The 18,140-nt window shown below is 48.5% G+C and overlaps 1 protein-coding gene across 18 annotated transcripts in view; it reads left to right on the forward strand.

Annotated features, from left to right (window-relative positions):
- The window catches only part of OXNAD1 (oxidoreductase NAD binding domain containing 1), a 50,785-nt gene extending 43,804 nt beyond the window's left edge, over positions 1-6,981 (forward strand). For 9 of the 18 annotated variants that reach the window (XM_055569984.1, XM_055569983.1, XM_055569978.1 and 6 more), the window contains exons 7-9: positions 4,639-4,881; positions 5,643-5,751; positions 5,981-6,406. In XM_055569984.1, coding sequence (XP_055425959.1) covers positions 4,639-4,881; positions 5,643-5,751; positions 5,981-6,189 — 561 coding nt within the window. In that variant the 3' untranslated portion in view covers positions 6,190-6,406. The other 9 variants (XM_055569987.1, XM_055569988.1, XM_055569989.1 and 6 more) reach the window with 5 other exon arrangements.
- The last annotated feature ends 11,159 nt before the right edge of the window (positions 6,982-18,140 follow it).

Raw genomic sequence — 18,140 nt, forward strand, 5'->3', positions numbered from 1 at the left:
ACTTCTCTGTGTTTGTGTTAAAATTCATCAAACTGTAACAAAAAGAAAAAACTGTTACTGGAAGATAATTTTAAAAACTAAAAGATTTCTAAACCTACAGCAGCATAAAAAATATATTCTTAGGTTTTACACGCACATTGTGTCAGTTTAGACACATCCTCAGCTGCTTGCCTTAGCGTTTCCATGGGAAGTGCATCTTGTCACATTTGTTCCCTGCGACCTTCTGTGTCCTTCATTTGGTGTGGCTTCGGCTACCTCGTTCCTTTTTAGATTCTCTGTGGATTTTCCCCTACTGCTATCTCCAGAATGTATCCTGAACTGATAACACACGCCCTGGGGGCGGGAGTGGCAGGGGCGCCCTGTGCCCCGAGCTCTGATAAAAGGAGCTCAGCCACCCCGGCCCGCAGTGCCACGCGCCGCCTCCGGCCGTCGGCCACCCACGTAACCTGGACCTGGTCCTGGTCCGTAGCTCCCTGCTTGGTTTCATGGCTCATTGACGTTTCAACGAAGGAACTTATTCTAAGAGGCTGTAGAAAATCTCCAGGTGGCGTTGCTTGAATGCACATCCTAATCGTGGTGCCTGCTCCGCTCTGCCCAGTGGGAGTTGCAGGCAGCCTTTATGAAGTCAGGTTTTTCTTGGAACCGTTCTCACGTGGCTGTTTTCCTCCTGAGGATTTGTCTTTATTAAGCTATCAGAGTGGACAATAGCGGCACGTGAGTGTCTGGGTGGCAGCAGGCTGCTCTGCTGGGACGTGGAATAAAGTGCCATAAACGTCTTCCTTTATTGTATCTACTTTGGCTCAAGCTCCTGGCAGGGTAAAGGGTTCTAGACAGCTATTGTGTGCTGGGCTCCAGTTGCTGTGAAAAAGTTGTTTATTTCACAAGTAGAAAATCTATACCCAAATTAGATACATTGCCATGTAATTGGAAGTAATGTCCCTTTACGTGCTTGTGTTTTATACTCTACAGTACTTTTAAGTCTCGTGTTCCTGCTACCCTGGCGGTTTTTATTGATCAACAAAAGACAAAGATGGCTTTTGATTCTTTCCAGATGCTAGCAAATTAGGAGATAGATCTCCTGAAGATCATCTTGTCACTAAAGAGACAACAGGCTTCTTGAGTATTATTTTTCCCTGGGGCACATTTTCTTGCCAACTTTAGAGTTGAAAATACTCTGGTTTCTAAAAACAAGAACCTAAAGGCTTTGCTTGTTGTCATCACTAAACATGCTGAAGGTGACCATTGGATAAAATATCTTCTCTCCCATTTCTTAGCCTCTTTTACTCTTCGATTTTTACAGATAAAGAGAGAGATCTATAGGCAGGAGGGGAGGGGAGGGGCAGACAGGGGTTAGCTCCGCTGCTGTCGCTAGGTCAAGCCTCTGCACATTTCTGTTTTCGAGACTTGTAGGGAAGCAGCGTTTTAAAAGCACGTGGCAGCCAGTGTCGCAGTTCCTAGGTTTTAGTTATTCCTAATGGAATGTGCCCTTGCTGCTAATTTATTCTGTCAAAAATGAAAACTCATATACCATCCTTCATGTAAAAATTTCCTATATATTTAAAATAGTTCAGTTCAGTTCAGTCGCTCAATCGTGTCCGACTTTGTGACCCCATGAATTGCAGCACCCCAGGCCTCCCTGTCCATCACCAACTCCAGGAGTTCACTCAGACTCATGTCCATCGAGTCGGTGATGCCATCCGGCCATCTCATCCTCTGTCGTCCCTTTCTCCTCCTGCCCCCAATCCCTCCCGGCGTCAGGGTCTTTTCCAATGAGTCAACTGTTGGCATGAGGTGGCCAAAGTATTGGGGTTTCAGCTTCAGCATCAGTCCTTCCAATGAACACTCAGGACTGATCTCCTTTAGGATGGACTGGTTGGATCTCCTTGCAGTCCAAGGGACTCTCAAGAGTCTCCTCCAACACCACAGTTCAAAAGCATCAATTCTTCGGCACTCAGCTTTCTTCACAGTCCAACTCTCACATCCATACATGACCACTGGAAAAACCATAGCCTTGACTAGACAGACCTTTGTTGGCAAAGTAATATCTCTGCTTTTTAATATGCTATCTAGGTTTAATAGTTAAGAATAGTTAAGTTCAGTTACCACCCCCACCCCCCACCCCCCACTCAGAGAGAGGATTTCCATTCATTTAGTAGCTCTTGACCAAACTATTTGTGAATTCAAAGAATTTTCATTTTTTCTTAGATTTCTAAATTTTAACTCTTTGAGTGATAGAGCCCCAAATTAAATTCATATCAAAAAGTACTTACTGCATACTTGTCGAGCAGGGTGCTAGGTGAGTGCTCAGCATTGGCCTTCAGAATCCTTAGGAGGGAGTCCACTCAGTTGATTTGATCAGGAATGCCCCTAATATAAGATTCTTGATTCCTTTGGTGACAGGAAAGAAGGAGGCAGGCGCCTCTGCGTCTTTTCTTCTGTTACAGCCACATGACCAGAACACCCTCCATGTGGCATTTGCTGCCAGGGGCCTCCCCACAGTGTCGTGCGATGCCCACCGCACCCCAGGGGCAGTGAGCAGGACGGGGGTGGGAGCCCATTTTCCAGGTATGGCAGCAGAGGCTCTGAGGAGCACACGGGCTTGCTGATTCCTAGGGGCTCTGAATCAGATTCAGCCTTCTGACCCCTAGATCAACGTGCTTTTCTCCAAACTAGGGGTTCTCAACACTGCCAGATCCAGTGCCCCCTTCCATTTCCGAAATGAAATTCAGAGTTCATGTAATCAGGTACATTAAAAAAAAAAAAAACCACATCATCAGTTCAGTCAGCCAGTCGTGTCTGACTCTTTGCAACCCCATGAACCACAGCACGCCAGGCCTCCCTGTCCATCACCAACTCCCGGAGTCCACCCAAACCCATGTCCATCGAGTCAGTGATGCAATCCAACCATCTCATCCTCTGGCGTCCCCTTCTCCTCCCACCTTCAATCTTTCTTCAGTCTTTTCAAATGAGTCAGCTCTTTGCATCAGGTGGCCAAAGTATTGGAGCTTCAGCTTCAACATCAGTCCTTCCAGTGAACACCCAGGATTGATCTCCTTTAGGTAGGACTGGTTGGATCTCCTTGCAGTCCAAGGGACTCTCAAGAGTCTCCTCCAACACCACAGTTCAAAAGCATCAATTCTTCCACGTTCAGCTTTCTTCACAGTCCAACTCTCACATCAATACATGACCACTGGAAAAACCATAGCCTTGACTAGACGGACCTTTGTTGACAAAGTAATCTCTCTGTCTTTTAATATGCTGTCTATAGTACAAAGTATAATACAAAGGAGAAGCAAAGGAAAGTGATCCATAATCAGACTGTGCTTCAGCATAGAAATGGTGAGTGACGTGAAAGTCACTCAGTCATGTCTGACTCTTTGCAACCCCATGGACTATACACTCCATGGGATTCTCCAGGCCAGAATACTGGAGTGGGCAGCCTTTCCCTTCTCCAGGGGATCTTCCCAACCCAGGGATTGAACCCAGGTCTCCTGCATTGCAGGGGGATTCTTTACCAGCTGAGCCACCAGGGAAGCCCAGGAAACTAGAAGGCAGCCTGAGGCAGTCGGTCAGGCCCCTGCTGCTCGGCGTAGGATCCCCGCGTGTGAATACACGTCTGCAAATGCAGATGTGCACAGCTGTCGCCTGGCGACAGGACCACCCATGTGTGCTGCACCCTCGGATCCGGTTTTCTAGAACAGTGAACATGCTTGGTAAAGTTTTGGACACAGCACCGTACAGTCTACATGGCAGTAACATTCTGGAAAATTCAGGTGACATTAGATCCATGCAAATACTCCAAGTTTTTATTATGAAATGAGTTAGGGTCTAGTCTCAGATCCTTGCGAACTGGTTTCACCTCCATGAACGTCCTGAGGACCATTCAGAAAGACATGCAGGGCAGCCTATGTGCGTTGCAGATCACACTGTGCTGTCAGACCTGCTCTCTGATGTTAAGAAGTCCTCATTTGTTGTATCTGCTGATTCCTGTGGTGTAAATGCCCCCCGGATGGCTGGCATCAAACTACCCGCAGAAACCGGCCCATGGATCTCCTGCAGGTTTAGCCGTTTGCTTAGTAGGAGCAGCTTTGGGACACCCGCGTTCACATCCGGCATCTCGGGCACCGCCCTCTAAATGCCAGCTGGGTTCCTCAGATCACGGTTACACCCTCCAGAATGCCCCCGTTGGGGTAGCGTGGTCCCCCTGGAGAGCCAGCGTGTGCAGCTCTGATGGTCACCCTGGTGTAACTGTCCTTACCCGGCGTAGCCCCTTTGCCTGCAGGGGTGGGAGTGGTCCTCACCTCCTGCTTCCAGGCTGTCCCCTGGGCCCAGGGCCTGTCTGCACAAGCCAGCTAGTTCATCACCCAGAAATTCAGCACGTGGCAGAGTCCCTGAGGCAGGCCTCCTTGTCTCCATCCGGTGTGGCTGTGCCACCTGCGTCACGAAGGTGGACGCGCTACGGCCTGGGTGATGGGCGAGTGGAATCAGTTCATGGCCCTGCAGCCACTGTGAGTGAGCGAAGATGGGCCTAGAAACTGATAGACACACTGGGGGCGGACACTCAGCCTTACTACGGGCGAGCGTTTGGTGTAAGGCCTTTGCCACAGAGGACTGAAGTCTCTTCTCTGTCCCCCGCAGTGCACCCTGGACTCTGAGGTGGCTGTGAGAGTCGGGGGGGAGTTCTTCTTCGACCCGCAGCCCACGGACGCCTCCAGAAACCTCGTGTTGATCGCGGGAGGCGTTGGGATTAACCCCCTGCTTTCCATCCTGCGGCACGCGGCCGACCTCCTCAGAGAGCGGGCAGGCAAGGGACAGGGGTATGAGATGGGGACAGTCAGACTGCTCTACAGCGCGAAAGACACCAGCGAGCTCCTGTTCAAGGTAGGGCGCAGTGTGCATCTCGTTTAGCTGGGCGTGAGCAGGCTTGTGGCACAGGCCTTTCTTCTCTCCATTCGCTCTTCTCTCCAACAGTTCAAACCAGAGGCTTGAAAGGCTGAGCCCTGTTCAAGAGAGCATTAACCAGCACATCCTATCCTGCCCAGAACTATTTAAAAAGCTAGTGCTAAGGAGGCTCCCAGTGCAGTGACAGAAGAGGGCAGGTCTGGCGGGCTTGAGTCTGGAGGTGGGTGAGCAGAAAATTTAGCCTGCCCCTGGGACTCCCCAGAGGGTCAAGAGGCCTACAAGTGGGCTGGGTGCCCTAGGAGTAGGTGTGACCCAGCTCAGTACGTGAAACCCCCATCGGCTGCATTTGCAGGAACTAAGTCCATCTGAGGGAGAAGCCTGTCGCTCTGGGTGGCTTTGCAGCTGCAAGGATGAACAAAAGAACAGAAACAGTTAAAAGACACAACTGTGGTCACTGAAACTGCTGCTTAATTGCCCACGCCTGAGAGAAAAGAAAAAAGCAAAAACTCCTGGAGAGTTAGTAATATGCTTGTTAGCATATTCAGATTTCAATTAAAGGCAGATAGCCCCCTGCACTCAGATTGCTCTGGCCTGCCTGGCTGCAAACAATGCCTGTCTTAAGTGGAGAGCCGAGCAGCGGACGTGTGCAGAATTGGCAGTGGAGCTTCGGCGTCCGGGGGGTGCACATCTGTTTTGGTTTTTTTAAATTGTCGTGTGACCAAATACGTTTGACATTCCAGAAAAATATCCTCGATCTAGTAAATGAATTTCCTGAGAAGATTGCCTGCAGTTTGCATGTTACAAAACAGACGACACAGATCACTGCAGACCTCAGACCGTACATCACGGGTGAGTCCCCAAAAGGCGTTTTCACCGTCTCCATGCCGTTACCGTGTGGATGTACCAGTCGGTTGAGTGTAAATGCTTTATTGTTGGGATTTGCTGGCTGGGAATGTCACTACCTGGGGGATTGAGAGATGATTCATCATGGAAACCTAAGGAGAGATTAGTTGGGTTCACTTATTATATACAGATCTCCTGCTGCCTATATTAAAAATTTATTTTCTGCATTTTTTAGGGGACCTTTGCATCATTGCAGTAACATGCATACAGAGAATTTATCCTCCAGCTTTGACTGAATCAGTTCCATTTGCCATTAATAATCATTTAAATTTCTCGTGGTTTCCCTTCCTGGAAGGATTTCTCACAAAGCAGTTTAGTTACTTTGCTGAAGGCAGTTTTGAATCTGTCCCAAAGACCAGCACGCTGCCCGGCCCTGTCTGGTGAGTGTGTGGTGACCGGCTGCCCGCGTTGCTCGCTGTGGCTTCAGGAAGCCTGGAGACACGCTCTTGGCTGGGATCCGGCCTGGACGCCCGCAGGAGCCAATGCGTGGATGACTCGGGGCACAACCTCTGGGCCCAGTTATTGAAAATAAACTCTGTTGCCAAGTTGTGGTCAGTGCTTCGTCCTTTCAGTACAAACGCATCTGGCTCAACTTGGTATTTATTCTGTGTTTTCGGCAGAAGGAAGAATAACGCAGAAGGAGATAAGAGATCACATTTCGAAAGAGACCTTGTTCTACATTTGTGGTCCACCTCCCATGACAGACTTCTTCTCCAAGGAGCTGGAGAGCAGCTGCGTCCCCAGAGAGCACATCTGCTTTGAGAAGTGGTGGTAGCGGCAGGCGGGGCCGGGAGGAGGAGACAGATGAGGCCCGCGAGGCTCATACACAGGGCGCTCTGTGGTTCGGCCCGTGATTTTCCTCTGCCCACTCTCTTTTTAAGGCTGTGGACTCTGCCCAATTGGAGAAACAAGTAAAATCATCTGACAGCTAAATGATAAACTTGTTGCAAAAACTTCATTAATTTAACTGATTTTTACTACATTGACTTTCTCTTATGAATAACTGATTATTTCATGGTGTACCTTGAATTGGTCAATACATATTTTCTCTCAAGGGAAAAAAGACACATCCTTCACCCATATGAAACTACTGTTTTGTGTGTGAAATGCAGGCTCTTTAAATTATTTGACAGCCACCTGTGTATCTTTTGTTGAATAAACATAAATTTAAGATCATTTGGAATGGTTTCTGTTTAATGTCTTAGTTTACCTTCTTGTGGCCTGCAGCCTCATTTCTTCAGACTGTTAAAAGTTGGGTTTGGAAATAGAAAGCTGTTGGGAAAACTGCTTTAGGGTATTGAACATCCAGCATATTTGCTTCTGTTAATGAATATCCTAAGTATGTATCCTGACTGTGAGTTTCTTCTCAGATGAAACCTTTTCTGAGGCCCATGTCTTGGCTGTCTGTCTCAGCGCTCCACGTGGGAGGTGGCTTCTCTTTCGGGACCAAGGTGACAATGAGCGCTGTGTGCTCTGTGATTCTGCCCTCAGTGGCTGGGCTTGACGGGCTGTAGAAGTGTGCTCAGGATTGATCGGGGGGTGCAGAGCTGACTCCAAGTCCTGCTGCTCTGCCTCATATTTCATTCTTTGGCCAGGGTTGTTCCTGGCACCACGGCTTTTGAGTGGCTGAAAGAAAGCAGCTACCATTTAAGTGCTTGCTAAGCCTGGGGTCAGGAGGCGGTCCCCAGAATGGGTGGAAAGAGTTGAGAGCCTTGTCTGAGGCTGCTCTGGTGGAACTGCTAAAAAGAAGACTGTACTCCTTATTTTTGTGTAGATTTTTAAAAACCTGAGAAATGTCCCCAGGCTTAGGCCAGGCCCTCCTTTCTGTGACAAGGACCACAGCTGGCTTCTTGGAGAACCTCATGAGGTGCATGGGGTCTGGGAAGAGAGGTAGACCAGCGCTGGAGGTGCAGGGACCATGGAGAGTTTAGTCCTCAGCTGAGGAGAGAGGGCAGGGGGCCCTTCCTCCTCTCCAGGGCAGGTCTTGGGGACTCCAGGGCGTAAACACATCATTCATCTGTGGGGCCCCGTGATGGCTGGCATCACCACGCTAGCCTCGACTAGGACGTTTTGAATTTTGTTATGTTTTAAGCAGAGATCATTGGTCAGCTATTTCAATCCCAGATTTGATTTCACTAGGAGCAAAGAAGAACTAAAAAGCTTCTTGATGAAAGTGAAAGAGGAGAGTGAAAAAGTTGGCTTAAAGCTCAACATTCAGAAAACTAAGATCATGGCATCCGGTCCCATTGCTTCGTGGCAAATAGATGGAGAAACAGTGGAAACAGTGAAAGACTTTATTTTGGGGGGGCTCCAAAATCACTGCAGATGGTGACTGCAGCCATGAAATAAAAAGACACTCCTTGGAAGAAAAGTTATAACTAACCTAGACAGCTTATTAAACAGCAGAGATATTACTTTGCTAACAAAGGTCCGTCTAGTCAAAGCTATGGTTTTTCCAGTAGTCATGTATGGATGTGAGAGTTGGACTATAAAGAAAGCTGAGTGCCAAAGAATTGATGCTTTTGAACTACGGTGTTGGAGTGGACTCTTGAGAGTCCCTTGGACTGCAAGGAGATCCAACCAGTCCATTCTAAAGGAAATCAGTCCTGAATATTCATTGGAAGGACTGATGCTGAAGCTGAAGCTTCAATACTTTGGTCACCTGATGCAAAGAGCTGACTCATTTGAAAAGACCCTGATGCTGGAAAAGATTGTAGGTGGGAGGAGAAGGGGACAACCGAAGATGAGATGGTTGGATGGCATCACGGACTCAATGGACATGAGTTTGAGCCAAGCTCCAGGAGTTGGTGATGGACAGGGAGGCCTGGCATGCTGCAGTCCATGGAGTCGCAAAGAGTCGGACAGGACTGAGCGACTGAACTGGACTGAGGAGCAAAGAGGGGCTTGTGACCTGATGGGAACGTCGGAGTCCATTCAGGGCAGCGGTCAGCACTGTTTGGAGGTGGCAGGCGCACGGGGGGCTCTGGCTCCTTGGAGCCCTGAGTCAGGAGGCCCCGGGGTGTCCAGGCCACGGGCTGGGCCTGAGGGCTGCGCACTCAGGAGGCCAAGGAGCTGGAGAAGGGAAGGGCAGGGATGGGGGCAGTGCGCTCAGCCCCAGGCCCAGGCAGCCCTCTGGAGGAGATGCCTGTGCAGGGGGCCGCCCTGGGCCTTTCCGTGTCCGTGTGGGGGTGCTGGGGCGTCTGCAGCGCGGCCTGGGGCAGGCTCTGTGTTGTAAGAGAACAAGGGCCGCCCGCCCTGGGGCACCCAGCTCGGCCCGGCAGGCTGCCTGCGACAGCTTATGGCGAGCCGCGGTGCTGGATCCATGGTCTCCGGAGGAGAAGACTCACCTCTGGGACCAAAGGCCGTCTCATTCACGAGAGCCTTGGGTAGGTGTTCATTGAAGTGAAAGTGACAGATAAAGCTTCTGACAGGGACATCAGAAGGGGGTAGAAAGAGTACCCACGCCCACTGTTTTAAGCAGGGCATTGGATACTTCTCAGCTGACAGCTGAGAATAGAGAAAAAGAATACTTCGAGGTCCTAAGAGCTCCCCCAGACCCTCCCCCAAGGCAGACATCCTGAGATATCCGGCCCCAGACCAGCCAGGGAGAAGGGTTCTGGGCAACGTCTCGGGGCGAGGCAGACTGCTGCTGTGTCATCAGGGGGACAAGTCTTGAGAAACAGGTCCCCAGGCAAGATTCGTTACAATTACAGTCGTTAACGTGGAGCCTAAGAAAAGCATTTCCATGAGTAAGACCTTGTGCTGTCTGGTCCTTAGCTCCTCAAGAAAGGCCAGTCCTCGGGCAAGATCCATCGCTGCACACGTCTTAAGGAAAGCATGGGCGAGAATGTTCGCCTCCTCCCGGAAGGGCCCGGCCTCCCGGCCTGAGTTCACTCTCCAGTTGCTTGCTCACTGTCTATAAACCCCTGAGGGGGCCAGGCTGTGACCATTGCCTGGATGGCAGCCCCTTCCAGCTCCATCCTTTCTGGCGATGAGCACGGAACGGTGCTTCTGGTCCGCTGCTCAAGGAGATCCGTTTGCCCTTGCCCGCCAGGCCTGTCAGGATCCCTCTGGGAGCTCCTAGCTCCGTCTCGGGGAAGCCCAGCCCGGGTGCCTTGGGACTGCTGGCGTGGTGGCTGAGAAGGGCAGCTGGGGAGCCCTGAGTCGACCGCTTGGGTTCGCGGCTCAGTCCCACCCCGCGCTGGGCCGGTGACCTGCGCGATGCCCTGGTTTGTAATTACCCACCTCTGGGCACAGACTTGCGCCCGCATGGGAGACAGAATAGCGCCACCTCCCTCGTGGGGCCGTTCACGGGACCTAGGCTGAAGGTCCCCGGGGAGGGCTCGGCAGGGCAGAGCGTGAGCGGGAGCGTGGCGTGACTCCGCGTTCCCCTTTCCTGCTCAGGATGTCAGAGGCAGACGACCGGGGTTCGTCCGCCGGCCTGGAGCCTGCCCGTGAGGGGGGCTCTGCCTTGTTCAGCGCTCTCCTGAGCGTGCGATAGGCACTTAGTAGATGGTTTGTACATGGGTGAAAGGGACTTCCCAGAGCTGATGAACTGGCCTTTGTTTTGTTTTAATTATTTATTGGTTACACCTGGAGAAGGCAGTGGCCACCCGCTTCGGTATTCTTGCCTGGAGAATCCCACGGGCAGCAGAGCCTGGCGAGCTACCGTCCCTGGGGTCGCAAGGAGTCGGCCACGGCCGAGCGACTGCCGCACACACGGACACACACTGGCATCACCGGGTCTTAGCTGGGGTTCCCTGGTGCCTCCGCGTAAAGAATCCGCCCCCTTCCTCCGCCCCGCCCCCCGCCCATGCAGGAGACATGAGCTTGATCCCTGGGTTGCCAAGATGCCCTGGAGAAGGACATGGCAGATACACCAAAGTAGAGAAGACAGTAGCGTTAACCCTTACACGTCCATCACCAACGTCATTGATGACCAGCATGCAGTCTGTTTTTGTCTGTCCTCAACTTCTTGGGTTTTGATGTTCCAGGGGTATTTTGACGCTAACCCTAGAAATCATACCTGTAAATTCTCGGGCATGTAACAGCCATATCGCCTCAGGATGACCATGGAGCTGTCGTCATGCAGCACAAGTAAAAACGACCCCTTACGGTCGTCTGAGACGCGTCTGCACTGTTTTCCCTACGTTCTCCCCACGTTGCCGCGAAGTCCACAGCTCGCAATTCAGTTGGTATCTCTTGTGAGCGTCTTTCAATCCACGGTCCCCTCCCCCCTCCCCACACACGTACCCAGACACCTTGTTTAAGAAGCAGGGTGGTCCTGCGGACTTTCCCACGTTGTGAACCCCGCCCGCGGTACCCTCTCGGTGTGGTTGAACATGGCCTCTATGCTCCGTATGTGGCATAAACTGGTAAGTAGATCTGGAGCTTATTTAGATTCAGACTCAAGATTTTTTTTTTCTTTTGGGAGACTACATCGTAAGTGGTGTTACGTATTTCTGTTGCATCCTGAGGTGACACCTAACGTCTGTCCCGCTCTCAGTATTTTTAAGATTGGTCAGTGGGTTCAGCTTTTGTCAGCCTGATTCCCCCCAGTATAAAGTTCTCTATCAGCCTTTCACCCAAGTTATCTTAGTAGCTGTTGATCATTGTGTGCTATTTCATTAAGGACTAAACTAATTGCCCATTTCTATCATCTTGCCGCATTTATTGCCCATGATTCTTCTAAAAAGAACTTTCCCTCATTGACTTTGCCCTGAAATGAGTCTGAATTGGAAAGGCAGGATCAGCGCTTGATTCTTTCCCTTTGTTTACCAACTAACCTGTTACGAGTTGGTGTCCAAGCAACCTCCGAAATGACCAATGAGGTTTTTCTAAGTCTTCCTGTGAACTTCTGGCTTTTTGTACATTTGATTGTTTGCATCCACTATGCTCAGATTTTCAATGTTCAGCTTGTTTGGGGCTGCCTGGGCTGAGTTAGTGGCCCTCAGTAAGCTGTGGAGGGTTGATGAGGTTCGGCACTTCTAGAGCTGCAGAAAGTGCTCGAATAGACGAGAAGACAGTGGTGTCGGAGCCCCACGTGAGGGAAGTGTTTCAGGCAGGATGGGCCGGTCAGCTGGATCGTGCTTGAAGTAATAGGAGAGCGAGGTTCCAACGAGCAGCCACTGACGCAGCAACTGGAAGGTCACCAGTGGTCGTGATAAGAGGGATGTTAAGAGGGAAATACAATTACAGTGAGTGAGTGTCGATTGTAATTGCAAAGAATTTTACTGTTAAGGGAAAGAAAAAGATAGGATGGTAGCTGGAAAGGGAAATAGGGTCAAAAGAGCTCCTTTTTTTTTTTTTTTTTTATTTTACTCACAAAAATTGTTTGGCGTGTAGTGATTGCCCATGGGGTCGCAGAGTCGGACCCGACTGAGTGACTGAACTGAACTGATAGTTGATTTACAATGTATTTATTTTTGCTGTGCAGCAGTGATTTGGCTGTACATCTACATATTCTTTCACCTTCTTTTCCATTATGGGTTATTACAGGATATTGAGTACAGTTCCCTGTGCTGTCCAGTAGGACCTTGATGTTTATCCATCCTATATATGAGTTTGTATCTGCTCAGCCCAAACTCCCCATCCATGCCCCCTGCCCCGCCCGCCTGGAACCGCAAGTTTGATCTTATGTTTGTGAGTCTGTCTCTGTTCATAGGTGTGTTCGTGTGTGTAGTATTTTATATTCCACATACGAGTGACAGCTTATGGTATTTGTCCTTCTCTTTCTGGCTTACTCTTTATGTGGATGAGAAATATTCCATTCTGTGTACACGGCACCTTCTGTATCCATTCATCTGTTGATGGACATTCAGGCTGTTTCCATGCCTTGACTATTGTACATAGTGCTGCAGTGAACACTGGGATGCATGTATCTTTCTCAATTATGATTTTCTCTGGGTATATGCCCAGGAGTGGCATTGCTGGGTCATATGGTAGTTCTAGTTTTAGTTTTTTTGCGAAACCTCCGTACTGTTCTCCACAGCGGCTGCACCGGTTTACATTCCCACCAGCAGTGGAGGAGGGTTCTGTTTTCTCCACACCTCCAGCATTTATTATTTGTAGCCTTTAGCCGTTTTGACCAGCGTGAGACAGTACCTCATTGTTGTTTTGATTTGCATTTCTCTAATAATTAGCGATGATGAGCATCTTTTCATGTGTTTGTTGGCCCTGTATGTCTTTGGAGAAATGGCTGAGTCTTCTGCTCATTTTTTGATTGTTGTTGTTTTTTGGTCATTTGGTCTGAGCTGTTTGTATATTTTGGAAATTAAGCCCTTGTTGATCGCATCATTTGCAGATATTTTCTCTCATTCCACAGAGTATCTTTTCATTTTGTTTCTGGTTTCCTTTGCTGTGCAAAAGCTTATAAGTTTGATTTGGTCCCATTTGTTTATTTTTGCCTTTATTTCCGTTGCCTTGGGAGACTGACCTAAGAAAACAATGGTACGATCTATGTCAGAGAATGCTTTGCCTGTGTTCTCTTGTAGGAGTTTTACAGGGTCATGTTTTATATTTAAGTCTTTAAGCCATTTTATTTATTCTGAGTTTATTTGAGTTTATTTCTGAATATGGTTTGAGGGTGTGTGCTATAACTATTGATTTGCATGCCGCTGTCCAACTTTCCAGACACCACTTGCTGAGGAGGCTTTTTCCCATTGTCCACTCTTGCCTCCTTTATCTAGATTAACGGAGTGCAGGTGCGTGCGTCTGTTCCTGGTCTGCGCTCTGTTTCTGTGCCGCTATCACGCCACTTTGATTACTGTTGCTTTGTACTATTGTCTGGAGTCCGAGGGGCTTATGCCTTCAGCTTTGTTCATTTTCTTCAGCGTTGCTTTGGCGCTTTTGGGTCTTTTATGGTTCCATGTAAATTTTAGGATGACTTGTCCAAGTTCTGTAAAAAATGCTATGGGCGATTTGGTAGGAATTGCATCAAAGCTATTTATTGCTTTGGGTAGTATGGTGTTTTTAACAATATTATTTATCCAATCCAAAAGCATGTGATTTTACTCATTTCTTAATATCTGTTTTTTAAACTTTATTTGAAATACTTTTAGATTTATAGAAGAGTCACAAAGATAGTACAGGGTTCCCATATACCCTTTACCCAGCTTCCCTGAGTGGCAGCATCTTTATGACCGTGGTCTACTTATCAAAACTAAGGACCACCAGCACAGGTAAATTGCTGCAATGCTCTTATCCAAACCAGTTTAGTTTTGTTTGTTTTTTTTTAAGATGAGGGTGGTAACAGCCTGATTAGATGAAAACCTCTGAAAGGACCATTTAGCGGGCCTCCAGTTGGCCTTTTTCCAGAGGATGATAACTAACTTAGCTGTTGTTTTCTGAGCATCTACGTGTGCTGTGACTGTGCTAGACGTTTAAGATAGGAAAATGTAAGGTACAATTATCGTGAGGAACAAGTTAAATACTTTGGGAAACTTTGTTTTATGATTTAAAGCAGAAATGCTTTGGGGGGGAATTTTTTTTTGCAACTCGTATCTGATGGAGGGAAGCTGTGGATTGTGGTTGACTGGACAAGTCATCGGAGTGATGGGGCGGTGGGAAGGGGCAATGGGGAAGGTTTTGCCCACTCTGGCGACATGCTCAGGAGAACTGTTCCCATGGGATGCAGAGCCGCAAGCGGGTAGGTACACCTGCAGGTACCAGCGTGTGAACGCACGCGGTGATTGTCAGACAGCATCCAGCCTTGGCCTGAGATTTTTTTTTTTTAAACTTTCTGAATGGAAAACAGCAATTTCCTTCATTCCTGGGTATTGCAGATGATCCTATCCAGATAATTCAACCTGAGAGCTATTATTTCATTTTCTTTTAAATGAAAGCCAAAGAAGTATACTGCTCTCATTCAAGAGAAATAGTGAGCTGTCTTGTATTTTAATCTTACTCCTTCCTAATATGCACATATGAAGCAAGCATGGTGATGACCTTTAAAGATACCTCCTGACCACCATCAGATCAAAGCATGCATTTTAAAATGCTTTGCGCTTAGGAACCGAGAACCATCCTGGATGTTGAGCGGCCATCTCGATACAGTCTGTCTGAGCTCTTCCATACCCTGCAGGGCCCGTTTGGCCTGAGCTGGTCTCTTCCATCCCACCCCTGTGTCCCCTTTTGCTGTGCTTGAGTGTACCAAGATTCCGTCCATTTCTTTGTTCTTTATAATTACCTGATCAGTATGATTATAAAAAATCTAATAATATGAAGGGGTGAAGTCGCTCAGTCGTGTCTGACTCTGTGTGACCCCATAAAGTGAAAAGCTAAAGTCATCCCCCGCCCCATGCCACTCACCCGGAATGAACTTCTGTGTAAAAAGCTTGCTAAAAGGGTTCCCTTCTAGACAGTTTATGGTATAATAACATGGAATATACATGAGATATCTGTGCTTGCAGATGTCATTAACACACTCCAAATTACGGACATGCATCAGAATGTAACTTACCACGCCCGTATGACCTACATCTAGACTGTTCCCAGGGGCTATTACAAACAGTTTGCAGCGTACACACTTTTCCATATGATTTTTGTGCACAAACTACAACCGCTAGAATTGTCATTTCTGAATCAAAAACTGACTGGTATTGTCAAACTGCTTTGTAAAATGCAGAGTCGATTTAGAGTGGTGGAGTATGAAAGTACTCATTTCCCTACCTCTGGCTAATACTAGATATTCTAAGTCTTTATACGGTTTTTCCTAGTCAGTTGGGTCAAAGTTGCCTTTAACAAAAAAAACTTACTTTCTGATTGCTCTCTAACATTTTTACTCCTTTAAGTGTTTTAGCCACTTCTCTTTTTTCTTTGGAGAATGGTGTGTTCCCATTTTCTATACATCTTGATATCTGATTTGTAACTCCTTATAAAATAGAATGAGTGCTAACCCTTTCTTATATGTATTGGAAATATCTTTTCCCAGTCTACTACTTGTCTCTGAATTCTGTTTTTTATCATGTATACCAGAATTTTAAATGTATATGTCATAAAGTATGTCAGTCTCCACCCCCCCCCCTTTTTTTTTCTTTCAAATTTATTATTTATTTATGCTTGCTGGGTCTTCTTTGCTGCATGGGCTTTTTTCTAGCTGTGGTGAGCAGGGGCTCCTCTTTACTCACAGCATGTAGGCTTTTCATGCAGTGACTTCTCTTGTGAAACATGAGCTTTAGGGTGACTGGGCTTCTGTGGTTCTGGCTCCCAGGCTCCAGAGCACAGGCTCAGAAGGCGTGGTCCATGGGCCTAGTTGCTCTGCGGCATGTGGCATCTTCCCGGACTAGGGATCGAGCCCACGTCTCCTGCATTGGCAGGCAGATTCTTTGCTGTTGAGCCACCTGGGAACCCCTCCCTTGGTTTTCATGGATATACTTTCTTCTGGTACTTCTGCAGGTCTTTAATCCACTGGGAATTAATTTTGTCTTTTTCCATATAGTGCTCCAGCTGCTCAGCAGCAGTCATCAGATATTCCACACTTTCCCCCCTGCTTTGAAATTCCTCCTTCATCACATGCTTAAATCCCCTCACTGCTCTGTTTCCCAAGTCTGCTGATTTATTGCTGCTTTGAAATCACACTGTTTTCATTACTCTAGCTTTATTCTGCCTTCTCTTTACTGCATTGTTTTCATCTTCTTCAGGAATAGTAACTGGGGATACCCTGAATTCTGTGGTGGTCGGGGTTTTGGTTGGGAGTTTGTGGCTCAGCTGGTAAAGAATCCGCCTGCAATGCAGGAGACCCCAGTTCAATCCCTGGGTCAGGAAGATCCGCTGGAGATGGGCTTCCCTGGTGGCTCAGCGGGTGAAGAATCTGCCTGCAATGAGGGAGATCTGGGTTCGATCCCTGGGTTGGGAAGACCCCCTGGAAAAGGGAAAGGCTACCCACTCCAGTGTTCTGCCCTGAGAACCCCATGGACTGTATAGTCCATGGGATCACAAAGAGTCAGACACCACTGAGTGACTTTCACTTCACAGAAGTACTTGGCGTTTGTCTCATTAAATGACAATGTTTCTGTGCAACAGGCGGTGTGAAGGAAGCTGCCCCATTTTCCCTCTGAGGCGGGTGAGGGTCGGTAGTTAGAGGTCCTGCCCGGGTCCACCCGGCTGCAAGCGACAAGGCCAGGCGTCTGGGACTCTGCCTTCTTCCCCTCCCATCCAGGACCTTCCTCTGCACAGACTCCGCCTTAGCCTTGTTCCCAAACCTCTTCCACCACCACAGGGTGGGCTCTCCTCCACCTTGTTTCTGGGTTTTAGGGTTTTGGCGGCCTGGGGAATCCTAGTTCCCCAACCAGGGGTGGAACACATGCCCCTGTGTTCGAAGCCTGGAGCCCTAAGCACTGGACCACCAGGGAAGTCCACTCTTCTCCACCTTCTGAGAGAGACTCAACTAACCGGAGTACCCCATCGCAGAGCATTCCGCTGGGTGAGGTTCCTAAGTCCCACTAGCGTCTCTGTGTCAGGTGCCTAGAGAGCAGGAGTACAAAGACTGTGGTCTGATGGCAGGAGCACGGAGCCAGGCGTCTGGAGACCTGCATGGCACGCTCGTCTCTATGACCTGCCGTCATCCATCAAGCAGGTAGGACTGTCATCTGAAACCCCTTTCCGCTTTACCGTCCCACGGTCTCATGACGGAAAGCGGGCCTTAGGGGCTCCGGGGAGCTGCGGTTGGCCGTTCTAATGAGTGATGACCGAAGGCCGGCTTAACTGTCTTCAGGCACTTGACTGATTGTCACAGTGACTATGGTTTGCATCTCCAGCATAAGACGAAATCGCCTTGGACTGAAGCAAGGGAGAAGTTTGGTTTGATGTAGAGGACTCTCGCACTCTGCCGCTGATTAAATTCTGGAGTTGCAGCTGAAGAGAAACACTGGAATCCCCATTAATAAGAGAGAAGACTGACAGACATTTGCCTACTGGGGCTTCAGGTGGGCTGCACGGAGACAGGGCTGAATTGATAGTTCCCCAGCTTCAAGGAAGGGAGGGTGTAGACAGCAACTTAGGCATTTTCCAGATCCAGGAACTGGCAAGCTTGCTGGTTGTCCTTCCTTCCAGGATGATTTCCTTGTTGTTTTTGTTGAAGAATCCATGAGAGGGGAGGTACAGGACTGAAAAGACTCAGACACAGGGGTCCATTACAAAGAGCGTTTTAATACTCACCCTGATAAATGAAGGCTGTTCCTTACCATCACTGAGATTTTTATATTGTTTAGAGGCAGGAGAGAAATCCAAAGCCATATTGGGTTTAATGACTAGTGAGCAGCACGTTTAACTACAGATGTGTAGGTTTTTCAGAGAAGGCAAAGGCACCCCACTCCAGTACTCTTGCCTGGAAAATC

The sequence above is a fragment of the Bubalus kerabau genome, chromosome 2, assembly GCF_029407905.1.
Source record: "Bubalus kerabau isolate K-KA32 ecotype Philippines breed swamp buffalo chromosome 2, PCC_UOA_SB_1v2, whole genome shotgun sequence".
Taxonomy (NCBI): domain Eukaryota; kingdom Metazoa; phylum Chordata; class Mammalia; order Artiodactyla; family Bovidae; genus Bubalus; species Bubalus kerabau.